General features: G+C 42.2%; 1 protein-coding gene across 1 annotated transcript in view; it reads right to left on the bottom strand.

Moving 5' to 3' along the window:
* SH3GL1 (SH3 domain containing GRB2 like 1, endophilin A2) overlaps positions 1–3,684 on the bottom strand; it is a 35,853-nt gene extending 32,169 nt beyond the window's left edge. The window contains exon 1 of the mRNA XM_075281610.1: positions 3,507–3,684. Coding sequence (XP_075137711.1) covers positions 3,507–3,551 — 45 coding nt within the window. The 5' untranslated portion in view covers positions 3,552–3,684. The remainder of the gene's footprint in view (positions 1–3,506) is intronic.
* Positions 3,685–14,332: the final 10,648 nt, after the last annotated feature.

Raw genomic sequence — 14,332 nt, forward strand, 5'->3', positions numbered from 1 at the left:
CTAACTATTAGGAAGCAACAGTGGTTATGTGAGGGCACACACATGCCAAACCCTCTGGAAGTCTCTGGATGGCCAAGACAAACCAAAAATAAAGAGGATTGTATGATCCACCAACAAGCATAAGCAGCTCCCACAGTTTCCTTTTCCAGACACACAGGGCACCTTACATGTGTAGCTTCCTACTATGTAACTTCCTGTGTACCTGTCATACTTCCCTGTCATTGCTCCCCCCTCCTCCTCTCTCAATGTGTTACACCCCCTCCTTGTCTCCCTAGCTAAACTACACTAAGCTATCCTGACCACTACTAGCATCCCCTCCCCTTTATGCTAGACTATCCTGCCCACTACAGCAAGAGAAAGTTTACGACGGGGGAAACCATCCCGCGCACCTACTACTCCACTGAAGAAACCCAGTTGTTCTTTGTTGATCTTCACGGCATGTAAGAGATGGAGATTGCCATCTCTACTGCGCATGTCTTGAACTCAACTCCAGACTGCGCAGCCACTTCAAAAGAAGAGGGGGTCCCGTTCCGGACACAGGAAGACACCTAAATATTGATGGGGATGGGGGGGGGGGGGGGGTGTGAAACGGAACATTGCCGATTTATCAGAAAGTGTCCCCAGGGATATAGGTAATTATACTTTTTTTTTTTTTTAAATGGATGTAAATTAGAAGTTAGGTGGGGGGAGGGAGTTTAGTTTATAGGTAGAATTTGCTTTTATTTATGACAACCCCTTTAAGTGTATAAGTTTCCTGCACATAGACATCCAGTTATATTGTCAGACACATGCTCTATCGAAGTCCACTGTATCCCATTTTAATGTATACCAATATAAAATGTCAATGCAGTAAAACATCACTTCTTTGTTGAGCTATTCCTTAAAGTCTAGCTCCCATTTTATTATTGCTATTGTGTCAGGGTTTGTTTGGTGAATATTTTTGTTATATACTTAAATCTAACTTCCTTTTAATGAACAACAGGCCCCAAAATTCTCCCTAGTAACCAATCCTCTAAGGCTGTATTCACACAGAGTAACGCCAGGCGTTTTTTGTGTGCTTTTTGCACATAGCGCCGCGTTAACGCCGCGTATACGCCGGGCAACGCCACCACAAAATAGCGCGGCGTTAACGTGGCGTACACGCGGCGCTATGTGCAAAAAGCACACAAAAAACGCCTGACGTTACTCTGTGTGAATACAGCCTGAGTTTTCCCCAAGGAAATATGTACACATTTGTATTGCAGGAATGTAAGGTTGTAGCATTTACCAATAGGGGATAGTAACTTCAAATGGCTGTATCTCTGGTTTTATACAATCCACAAAAATGGTTCTGGATTCGCTGAAAGCTGAGATTCTCAGCTTTCGTATGCTGCCAGGACTACAGTAGGTATAAAACAACCTGAGAATTCACCAGTTAAAAACACAGTGGGGAGTTTCAGTTTTATATGCAGTTCATACTGCATATAAGAACAACTCAGCTTTCATGTGATACCAGAAACATTCTCTAGGTTGTATAAAATTGGAGATAAAGCCATTTGAAGAAACACCACTCTTTGGTAAATGCAACAGCTCTAAATACTGCATTGAGTACAAGTGTACAGCATGGACTCTCCCCATACCATTGCAAGTGGGAATTTTACAACCTGGTTTCTATTAAAAGGAAGTTAGATAGTTTAAGTGGACCACAAAAAAAATGTTAACTAAACACCTGCTGACAATAGGAAAAAAATGTTTTTAAAAACTTAAAAGAAAAAAAAAAAAAGGGAGTTACATTTTAAATATGAACAGTAACTGGTTAATGCCTTTTTATTATCGAGACGCAAATACACAGCAATGTCTTTCTTGAATGTCAAACCTTATGTACATATTGGCACAACAGGATATTTGTATATTACATTACAAATTTCTTTGCTTTCAACCCCTTAAAGGGATTCAATCATTAAAATACTATTTTTTTGTCCCTAACACGTAGGAATAGCCTTAAGAAAGGCTATTCTTCTACCTGTAGATGTCTTCTCCCCGCCACCGTTTGGTAGAAATCCCGATTTTCTTCTGTATGCAAATGAGTTCTCTTGCAGCACTGGGGGCGTCCCCAATGCTACGAGAGAAATCTCCCGCGACGCCTCTATCTTCGCCTGGAACGCCCTCTCCCTGCGCCTTCTTTCGGCGCTGGCTTCAAACTTCTACCTTTCGTTGTCTTCTCCCTGCACCGCCGTTCGCCTAAAATCCCGTTTTTTGTCGGTATGTAAATGAGTTCTTTCGCAGCACTGAGGGCGGGCCCAAGCGCTCACACAGCATTGGAGGCGTCCGCAATGCTGCAAGAGAACTCTCCAGCGCTGCCTCAATCTTTGTCTGGAACAAGCGCTGGGGCCCGCCCCCAATGCTGCGAAAGAACTCATTTACATACCGACAAAAAACAGGATTTTAGGTGAACGGCAGCGCGCAGAAGACAACGAAAGGTAGGAGATGAATAGCCTTTAAGGCTATTCTGACGTGTTAGAAAAAAAAAGGGTTTGAAAGAATCCCTTTAAGTATGCAGTGTACAGAAAGGGTGGGGTGCACTCTTCTGTGTACACTGCTGATTTGACTCTTGTTCATGAGACCAACTTTCCACTAATCCATCTACCTACCTTGATAGCAATGATTCCCTGCCCTTCCTTTATGCCTACAGTGAATGAAGATACAGCTGCACAGGTATTTCCATTCACTTGCACAAATTCTGAAAACAGACCAGCAGGCAGCCTCCTCCAGATACATGTGGGGGTCCCATCTCTGGTCCCCTCATCTATCAGGCACGTATGGCATACCCCAGGGATACAGCTCAGATGGGGACACCTCTATATCTCCCCTATGGTTTCCACATCATTCCATGGAACAGCATGTTATGAAGATTTCTCATGACTTCCTGATCAGATGAGGTCTGACTGCTGGGACCACAGCACAGGAAACAAAAGAAAAAAGGATAGCTGTGCATTATTTCAGCAGGCCCCCTCCCCTGTAATAATAATGTTCTGGCAGATCCTAACTATAGGGATGGGAGTGACCATGAAACTTGTGTGCGCCACCCCGACGGAAGAAAAGGCAAGGAGTTTACAGCCAGCAATTAGGTGACTACTAGGATTCTCCTATGTCTTCCTACAACCTGAAGGGTTCCTTTAAGCAGCTGCCCAGTCTCCATAACCCCCTCAGTTATTACATCTATTAGGAAAGAAAGTTACACAGGACCCAAATGTAGAAAAGTTTGCGTCTGGCACTTTGGTGTCAATGGAGTCATACGGTATAACACTAAAAGATAACCAGAACCGTTTATAAGCACAAAAGCCCCACCATCATCCCAGGAGCCCGCACGGAGCAATGCCAGAACTGCCCACTACCCCAGTCCTATGTGGCGCTGCTCAGCGCTGCTACTCCGGCCACACAATACTCCCTGCAGCGCCCCATTGGCCGTCACAGCTGTCGGACTCTTGGAGTAAGGCGTCGTCCGTGTTAGCACCCCCTCGGCTCACCTGACTAGCCTTGTAGAACTGCTTCTTGAGCCCCGCTACAGACATGGCTCCGGCCTGGGACAGACGAGTGCAGGCTCCGAAAGTCGACGAAGAAAAAAAAAAACAAACTTAGAGCCTTTCGGGGCTCCCGGCTCAGGAAATTACATGGCAAGCGCTCACTTCCGGTATGAGAGAGGAAACGGGGGAGGGCTGGACACAAGCACCGAGCAATCTGTGTCCTGAGAGGGAGACTCTCCCGGTGTGCTTAGGTGTACGAGCTGTGTGTACCGGGTGATGGCCGGCAGTGGTCTGTCACCAGAAAAGACAGTCTGCTTAGCGATGACGGTCACCGTCCCATTTGAGAACGTACAAAGCCTTCGGCTGGCCGTATATATTATGTCAGACTAGTTCGCCGATTTTGGCGGGATTGACCATCCCTTCAACCCATCTAATATGGAGGGGGGTTCTATTGGGAAAATAAGCGAAGACCCCATAGATTCCCCCAACACACATATCACAATCGTAAGTGGCACAAGATTATATACGGTATATCTCTTTTATAGATCTACTCTTAGGTCATCAGAGTCTACTGTATTTGACCAGTTTAACAGAAGAAAAGTTAATGTTACACAAAAAAAATTCTAAGCTCACCATTATGCCCAATATATCAGATCTGTGCAATTCAGCCAAAGGGTGCACAAAAAAAGTCCTGGACACGGGGCTCAGAAAGATCAACAAATGAAGTAAAAATTCAGCACCCAAGACAGAATATTAAAAATAAAACATAACCTTTAATGAAAAATGTAAAAAAAATCCATGACTGCATAAGTATGGTAAACAAGACCTACACGTTTCAGGAGAAAACTCCCTTATTCATTTTTATGTTATGTTTTATTTCTAATCTGTATTGGGTGTTGAATTTTTACTTCATCAAAAGATAATGTTCCCCAGACAAGGGCATACTAGAGGAAGTGCAACAGTCGCACCTGCCCTGGACCCTGATTCCACATAACATATACCACTATTGTAAATGGCAAAATAGGGATCATAGATTGTGCAATGGGCCTAGAAGCTTCCAGTTACGCTTCTGTCCCAGAGCTGTGTTTTCAGTATTCAGAAGTGGTACCTGACTGATATTATAAAGTGAATGGAGCAAATGAGTAGTTAGAGGTGGAATCAGCAGGCATGAATCTGTGAGAAATTTTTCTCTTTATATTAAATCACCTTGGAAAACACCTAGAAAATCTGTGTTTTGAAGCATCTGAAAAACTATTTGGTCTCAGAGGAGACAGAAGGATATTCAGGTGCAAACTTGAGTTTTTGCATCATCACGTAGTGGTTGGAGACTGGCGGTGCTCATTCTGTACTTCGATCTGCTCGTTCTTTTGGCAGGAACATTCTAGCTCGACATCTAGAGTACAAAGAAAACAGTTTGTAAATGCAGGAACACTCTGCAGGGACTTACAGCCAGACAGGGACAACTGCAGAACCATCTGCAGGAAAATAATAGCCAAACGTACGTGTAACTAAATGAGAGTTACAGAGGCAGGAACACATTCTGCAATTTAAAGTACTCTCTTTCCACCCTGTCCTTACAAAGTAGACTTACCATGAAGCACTCAGGGAGCAACTGTCTGACAGAGGAGCAGAGCACACTTTGAGTGAATGCTGGCATTAGAAGGGAGGAGGTATCACAGGGTCCAGAAGTCTTGCAGATGTGCAGGATGCCTAACAGGGCACAGCCATTTTGGAAATTGGCAAAGGAGAATAGGCCAGCACCAGGTATAGGAACTTACTGGAACTAGTGTGCTTAGTGGTGTCCTGCATGCCAGCTGACTGAAAGATATACAAGCGATGATTCCGGGGGATGAGCTCAAAGATCTACAGGTATTCCTGTATTCAACAGAGGATTACCCTCAGTGAGACAAACAGGATGACAATACCCTACAGCAAGGCACACGCCAGGAGTTAGAGGTAAATCTGCTAAATGTAAAATGCCATAAGAGATGATATGTAGGTCCTCTAGGATAGAAGAAAAGACATATTGTATATACCCGAGTATAAGCCAACGCGAATATAAGCCAAGGCCCCTAATTTTACCTAAAAAAACTGGGAAAACTTATTGACTCGAGTATAAGCCGAGGGGGAAAAATCCACCATTGCAGATAAAAAGTCTGGTCATGTGCTTTGCAGATCAGTAACTCCATGGGGATCATAGTAATAGCAGTTAACTCCATCATGTCTCTCACATTAACCCCCTGTGTGCCTCACATAAGAGTTACTGATATGTGGGACATATGGAGGTAATAATTAGGTATCTTCATAATTAAGGTCCTTCATTAGTACCCACATGTGTCTCACATATTAGTAACCCTTATATGGGGCACACGGGGGTTAATATGAGGGACATGATGGGGGGTAACTGCTATTAATGTGAGGCACATGGAGTTACTGAAACTAAATTAATAACCCCAAATGCCTGATATTAATAGAAATAGTAACTAAAGGAAGGTACCTGTGTGTTTTACTTACACTTAATTCTAGCTTCCTCTCCTCGATACGACAGACATCTCTGAGACACAATGAATCCTGGCCACTGACTTATCTGAAGATGTTACATACCACTGGCTATAGGACCTTTGATGACATCACAGTCACATGACCTAATGACAAGCCAATCACAGAGCAGTAGCACTAAAGGACCTCCCCCTTCGTTTAATTCATACAGGTCCTTCCGGTTTTCTGTGCTCCGTGGACCCTGACTCAAGTATAAGCCGAGGGGGGCATTTTCCAGCAGGAAAATGTGCTGAAGAGTCGGCTTATACTCGAGTATATACAGTATGTAGTTACTGTCTCAGGGGTGCTTGTATGTCAGCTCAAGCAGGAATTGATTGTTGTTACTTGCTTACTGGTCACTCACATGTTTTTCTTGTGTCCTAGTTGGGGTGAGGAAGAGGCAAGGCTAACCATTTGTTTTCATGCTGCCTGAGTATATTAAGGAAAGAAATGAATTACACAAGTGCAAAGAGAACAACATGCTAAAGTTCGCTGTTAATACACAAAAAGCAGAACTTTATGTGTTGACACAAAAAATCTCTAGATAAAATGCAAATAACCTCTCAGTCAATGTATAAACTAGCAACATGTCTCTTTGTGTTTGTCACAATTTATACATTGGATTTTTTTGCTTTTGTTTTGATATACACTTTGCATTTTACCTATAAACATTTATTCCCAGTGATTTTTGGCATATCATTCTCTTAATGTTTGAGGTGTTCATTTTATTATACTTTTGTTATTTTAATTGACAAATAAAATATTTTATTGTGTCATTTTTATTGTTTTCATTTTAGCTTGTTTTTCACTCATTTGTTAAGTAGGATATGCGGTAATGATTATGTTTTTATCAAATAGTTTTTATTAACAATTTTACAGTTTTTGTTTTGTTTTTTTTTAAAGTACTGAGGGTTATTTACCTAGGTATACATAATTTCTTTCTTCTTTTTCTTTCTGCTGTTTTTTGTTGCTTGCAATTTATAATAATTTTGTTTCTACTGTAAAACCTTATTCAGATTGCTGTTTCACAGCTCATTGTTTACAAAATACTGGATTGTGTCTAGACCGATTAAACGTGAAATAACTTTACCAAAACCTTTTGCGAATACTTTTTCAACATTTACAACATGTACTTCATTCTGTTTTATCAAACAGTCATCATTGACACCAAAAAAAATACCAACATTTTTTCATGTTGGTGAATAACTGAAAAAATTATTAAAAAATAACGATTCTATTTTTTCTATTATTTGATCAATTTTTTTGTTATTATTCGTAAACATGAAAAAATGTTGGCATGTTTTTCGTTCTCTGTGTCATATTTGGTTAAGGGATATAATATTTCCCATTGACTATTGGTTGTCATTACATTTATATTTAATAATTATTATTTAGTGCATTAAAATGTCTACGGCGGTTTAGGGATGACATTTGTGCATTAGAGGTGCTCTATGGAGAGAAGAATACATACCAAGTGGACTCCCCGAACAGAATACCGAAAACAGATGTGAACCAGGCCTGAGTGACTAATGATGATATCCAGAGGTGATTACAATATTGCGACCAAAGGAGAAGGTTATTGAGTGAATGAGAACTAGAAAGATGGGTGCTGAGGGTGTAGTGGGCAGGCTAGGGGAACAGGGAGAGGGTGTTTGTGAGAAAGGGAGGGGGAGGGACTGAGAGAGGAAGGTGGTGTGAAGCATCATTGTAGTTGTAGGAAAACAGAACAGAAAACTACTTATGTAAAAAAATGCAGAAGATGCCAGGAGCTCACAGAGAAACCCAGAAATCACTCAAAACACTGCTAAAGGTATTTGGGTGCACTTATTAACCTATTAATAGAACTAACAGACCTTTTTTGAATACTTATTTTTTTGCCCGGAAAACCCTTTTAATTCAGATGTTTTGTTCAAGCCCTTTTGAAGAAGCACCAAGAATCAGGCAACCTTGAGAGCTGTAGACTGGGAAGTATATACGAAATATAGGCATCTGGAAACCAACATAAAGACTTGACAATACTATAGCCTCAATTCTCCAATAAAAGAAGTTAATGAGATAAATTCATTAAAGGGATTCAATCAATAAAAAGCAATTTTTTGTCCCTAACATGTAGGAATAGCCTTAAGAAAGGCTATTCTTCTCCTACCTTTAGATGTCTTCTCTACGCCGCCGTTCAGTAGAAATCCCGTTTTTCTTCTGTATGCAAATGGGATCTCTCGCAGCACTGGGGGCGTTCCCAGTGCTGCAAGAGAAATCTCCAGCGACACCTCTATCTTTGCCTGGAACGGCCTCTGCCTGCGTCTTCTTCCAGCGCTGGCTTCAAACTTCTAGCTATGCGCAGTCAGCTCTGCCGTTGGGCCTCGGGCACAACCGACTGCCCATGCCCACAGCAATTTTCTTGTGGCAGCTTAAACCAGTTTACTGTGTAAGCAGCCACAGGAAAATTGCCGCGGGCAAGAGTTCTACTGGGAGGCTTTTTTTGGAGGCTGATTTTGAGACTGATTCCTGACCGAAAAGCTCTGTGAACTCAGCCTAAGGGTGGACTCACATGGGGTATTTTGGACCGGAATTTGACACGGAGGCTGCCTCAGGTTCCGGTCCAAAATACGAGTAGCTGCGATTGGATGACAGTCCTTTTTTTGTTTAGATTGTGAGCCCCATATAGGGATCACAATGTACTTTTTTTTTTTTTCCTATCAGTATGTCTTTGTAGAATGGGAGGAAATCCACACAAACACGGGGAGCACATGCATACTCCTTGCAGATGTTGTTCCTGGCGAGATTCAAATTCAGGACCCCAGTGCTGCAAGGCTGCAGTGCTTACTAGAGATGAGCGAGTACTGTTCGGATCAGCCGATCCGAACAGCACGTTCCATAGAAATGAATGGATGCACCTGGTACTTCCGCTTTGACGGCGGCCGGCCGCTTAACCCCCCGCGTGCCGGCTACGTCCATTCATTTCTATGCGAGCGTGCTGTTTGGATCGGCTGATCCGAACAGTACTCGCTCATTTCTAGTGCTTACCACTGAGCTGTGTTGCCCAAGGAGCCGTCTTTTTGGTCAGGATTTTGAAATGGATTCGGCCTCAAAATCCTGATCAAAATCACCCGTGGTCTCATTTCCAGTCAGTCTTCTGCAAATAAATGTTAGGTCAATATTGTTTAAGGTGAGTAAGTGCCCTATGTTTGATTGCAGTAGTAAGGCCCGCCACATTCTATGAGAAGAGGTTGAGGTCAGAGGGTGTGGTAAATGCCTCACCTAATCAATGTGCTTTGGGCGCCATCTTGGGGTTCCATAACTTCCCCACCCCAATCGTCCCAGCAATCAACTCGGAATATTTCTCCCTCCTGCATTCCTGAACGGCCTATTCTATGACTCTGTTCAACACACTTTGTGTATGTACAAGTTGCTCTGAATTGAGGGCTCTAGGAAGATCCTGCCAGAAGGGTGATTCGATTTGATATTGCGATCCATGACAGATTCTGGTTTGCCACAATTTTGTAACTTTTTACAGTCACTGTTTTCCAATTGCTTTGTTCACTATCTTTCTGGGTATTCTTTATCCGAGGAAATGGAGAGAAACATAAATAGCTTTGCCTAGCCAGTTAATCGATAGTCCACCTATGGGTCAAGGGTGACCCAGCCGAGCTAGGAAGCAAAATTTCTTTCATGTCGCAGGGTCTTAGGTGACCGTGGTTTGTTCTGGTGGAAGTCCCTGCCGCAAGTGACCGCTGAGGCGACACATGACTGACGTTCCATATCCCTTCCTTAGGCAAATCACTGTGACTTCCAGTAAAATAAGACCCGGACTGTACAACGGCCTGGGATGGGTATTTTATTATTATTATTATTCACCTCCACAGAAAAAAAAAAAAATCTTGGACAACCCCTTTAAGATTTTAAGATCATGAGACAGCTAATGTTAGCTCAGCTTCCTCATAACTGTACATAGATTGCTTGCTGACTAAGTAACTACAGAAAAACTGCCATGCAGGGGCGTAGAGGCGGCGGAGGCAGCTGCCACAGGGCCCGGGCTACCGCTGCGTTTTTTTTCTTTTACTAGGCCGTTACGGGCCCTATTCACTTGCCGATCCTGGCTAGGCCGGGATCGGTAAGTGACACCTCGGGCCCCACAAATACTATCATTATACTCAGGGGTCTTTGCAGACCCCCGAGTATAATGATCGGAGGCCTGGGAGAGGTAAGGGAACGTAACAAACACTGTTACTTACCTCTCCACGATCCTGCCAGGCCTCCTTCCTGACGTCCTTTCTGATGTCTGCGTCCGGGTCATGTGTCGACGAAATTTCAGAAGGACGGTAGTGGAGAAGACAGCGAAGGAGCCGGGGGACAGGTATGAAACAGTAATTTTTTATGTTTTTATTCCCCCGGGTCTCCGATTATTATACTCTGGGGTCTGAAAAGACCCCAGAGTATAATAATTGTTTATGGGTGTCCACTAAGGGGTATAATACTGTGTGCAGGGGCCACTATGGGGGATAATACTGTGTGCAGGGGACACTATTGGGGATGATACTGTGTGTAGGGGCCAGTAAGGGACAAAATACTGGGTGCAGGGGCCAGTAAGGGACATAACACTGTTTGCAGGGGCCACTAAGGGACATAATACTGTGTGCAGGGGCCACTATGGGGGATAATACTATGTGCAGGGGCCACTAAGGGACATAATACTGTGTGCAGGGGCCACTAAGGGACATAATACTGTGTGCAGGGACCAGTGAGGGATAAAATACTGTGTGCAGGGGCCAGTAAGGGACATAATACTGTGTGCAGGGGCCACTATGGGGGATAATACTGTGTGCAGGGGCCACTAAGAGACATAATATGGTGTGCAGGGGCCACTAAGGGACATTATACTGTGTGCAGGGGTCACTAAGGGACATAATACTGTGTGCAGGGGCCACTAATGGACATAATACTGTGTGCAGGGGCCACTATGGGGGATAATACTGTGTGCAGGGGCCACTAAGGGACATAATAGAGTGGAGGAGGGGGCCGGTCGAGGTCTTTGACGTCAGTTTTGTTTGGGGGGTGGGGGGGCATGTCAAAAGTTTGCCACGGGGCCCCGCCATTCCTAGTTACGCCACTGCTGCCATGGATGTAGATAAAGCTTTAATGATGGCTAAGGGATGGGATAGTCAGTGGTGTGATTCATCCATGGTAGAATTTCCTCTCTGAAGAAACCATCTTGCAAACCTTGTGTTAGCTGGCTGAGCCGTATTCTCACAATTTGACACTGGAAAATAGATTCTAGAAACTAAATGTCAATCGACTTGAACCTTTCACCAATATCAGTTTATCTGATATAGGCCAATCTTGATGTAGATATTCAGCAAACAGAGAATGACCTATAAAGCTCACTCTTGAATTTTAAGAAAATAATAGTCCCTCTTTATTAGGTTATTTGTTGAATTCTTTAAAAAATATCATCATCATATTCTTCTTCCTCTGACCATATTCCACAGGTCAAGAGCAAGACTGCATAATACAGGTGTGGCCTAGCCAACCTTACATAGGTAGTAATAGATTTATTGTTCTTAATTACTGCTTATTAACCTGTCTCTTCTACTGCTACTCAGGTAGTTATTAACCCATTGGTGTGCTGCCTATGGATAATCAGAAATTCCATTATCGTTAATAAAAGCAAAGGCCTGCCTCATTATCCAACACCTCCATTTTCAGTGACGTCCTTGTGCAATGGTTTCCAGCCAAAGCTGATGATGGCTGGTAAGAAATGGATCACTCTGTGACTGCAAGATTTCAGCAACTCACTGTTTCAGCTACCCTGCAAAATCAGCTGTTTCCAAGAGGTGTTGGGAAAGGTCCTTGGGCAATGAGCACCCTGGAGGCTGCTTTTTGAAATTGTGCTTATTTTCTCCTTTTTTGAGACAACCATTTAATCCTCTCAATGCCAGGGGTTTTCAGACTCCAAGGCAATTCTCATAGTTTTGATAGACAAATAAAACCTAAATTGCAACATAAAAAAATAAATAAACATATTAACCCACCCTCCCCCATACCTATATGTTTTCTTAAAGGGGCTCTATCATTAGATTTAAGGCTATTCAGGTGCTGCTAATCATTTTTAAAAAGACTCCCCCCCCCTGTTTTTGTTAATTACCTTTGAAATGGTTATGTAAATCAGTCTCTTTGTGCACGGTGGGCGTTCCGTACACCCCTCGAGCATCATCTTGCTTTTGCTGCATAACTCCGCCTGCTCCTTCTTAGTCACCGCCTACAGCACTATCCTTCCCGGCGGTTTCTATTGAAATTTTGCATGTGCACAGTAGCGCTCTCTCTGGAGCGCTACTGCGCACACTCCAGCGCCAGCTCGCAATGTTCTCTACAGGAAAATGGCGCTGAAGCGTGCGCAGTAGTGCTCTGGAGGGATAGCCCCACCCCGGAGAACTGGAGGGAACAAAAATTTGATATGGAGCTGGAAATGTAAAAAAAAAATAAAGTATCACCCTATAAAATGCAAGTGCACCCCTAAACCCTATATATTTCTTGAAAGTAGACAGCCTGAAGATTACATATGTCTCAAAACCTTCATGCAACTTTGTGACAGACACAAATCATTTTTTGAAAAAATGCACTAAAACCTATATTTGTACCTAGAACTCCTATTTAATTTTACATTCACACACAAAACACATATAAAATAATACATCAAGGTGTACGAAATTTATATATATACTGCAAATATCAACTACCATCCATAGGATAGGATAGGTTATAAGTTACTGATCCTTAGAATGAGGTCCTGTCCCCCATCCATGTAAATGGAGTAGCTAGTCATGTGTGCACATTTCTGTTGCATTCATTCTCAGTGGGACTGCTGAAGATTGCCTAATGCGACTTGGAGCGCCCTTCCACATGGAAGACTGGACCCCCTCTTTAGGATCAGCGGCGTCCATCAGTTAAAACCCAACCGATCAGCAAGTTACAACATATTCTGTGGATCATAACTCGCTTTCGTGCACAACCCCTGTGGTTCCACAATTAGGGGTTTTTACAGAATAAAACGGAAAAGCTCTATAATGTATTTTTTTTGTTTGTTATTTATTGTCAGTACAAAAATACCAAGGTTAAATCTAAAGGTAAGTTCACACAGTTTTTTATAGGAGGATTTTGAAGCAGAATCCGCCTCAAATAACATCTCCCTATTCATTTCAATGAGAGTCATAAGCAGAAAAAAAATGCGACTTGACTTATCTTCAGGCATATTCCATCTTGAAATTGAAATCAATGGGAGGTAGAAAAAAATGTGACACTGTTTTTTGCAAAAACCAGGGACTTTTTTAAGCAGAGTATCCAGGTCCATATAGACCGCATTGTGTTATAATGTTCTAAAAAGAAACAACAACTTTTCAGACTTCAAACACTCTTAGGTTGAGGCCCCACGTTGCGGAAACTCAGCTTTTTTTTTTTTTTTTTTTTGCAGATTTTGCTGTGGTTTTATGAGCCAAAGCCAAGAATACCTACAAAAGAAATGGGACATATATAGGAAGTACTTATACTTCTAGTTCAAGTAGCTCAACTGGCTCCAGTCTTTTCATAATTTAGACTTACTTTCATGTGCCAAAATTAAAATCTATACTGGTCAGGAACTTGCGTAGATTTTGAGTATAACTCAGGCCAGCTTTCTGGTTTGAGTTACAGTATTTGTTGGGCCCGATCCCGACCTATCTTTTACTCTGGTTACTTTCGTAAAAAGTGGCAAGCACAGTGACAACAATATAGAGCATCCTTAGTGCAAGAAAGGGTCGTAATCCAAAGGTATGCAACACTTATTCTGATCTACACAAGAGAACGGTGCAGATGGGTTAGTTATATTCCCCAAATGTATAAAAAAAAAAAAAAGTCTCAGAAGCGCTTGAAATAGTAAATACATTATAAGGTTAATACTACAAAGTTACTCATGTCAGATTTGGAAAATGGGCTATGTACTAAAGGCCAAAAAAAGGATGCAGCAAGGGGTTAACACAGAAGATAACAATGCCTCAATTATAGAAACAGTGGTTTCTGCTTATCCGACTATTAACCAAGCAGAACATTTATGTATTATATTAGGGTATATACAATTATATATTATGGATGATTTGGAAATAGTTGTCAACTGAAACGAGAAGAAATTAATTTTGGAATGGAACAGAAATTACAAAGATTTCAAAACATGTTTATTAATAAAGTGGACCCTGCTTTAAGAAAAGCTTACATATTTAATTCTCAGAAGGATGTTGAATAAAAATCTATTGTAATGCAGAATA

Source organism: Leptodactylus fuscus, chromosome 1 (genome assembly GCF_031893055.1).
Source record: "Leptodactylus fuscus isolate aLepFus1 chromosome 1, aLepFus1.hap2, whole genome shotgun sequence".
Taxonomy (NCBI): Eukaryota; Metazoa; Chordata; class Amphibia; order Anura; family Leptodactylidae; genus Leptodactylus; species Leptodactylus fuscus.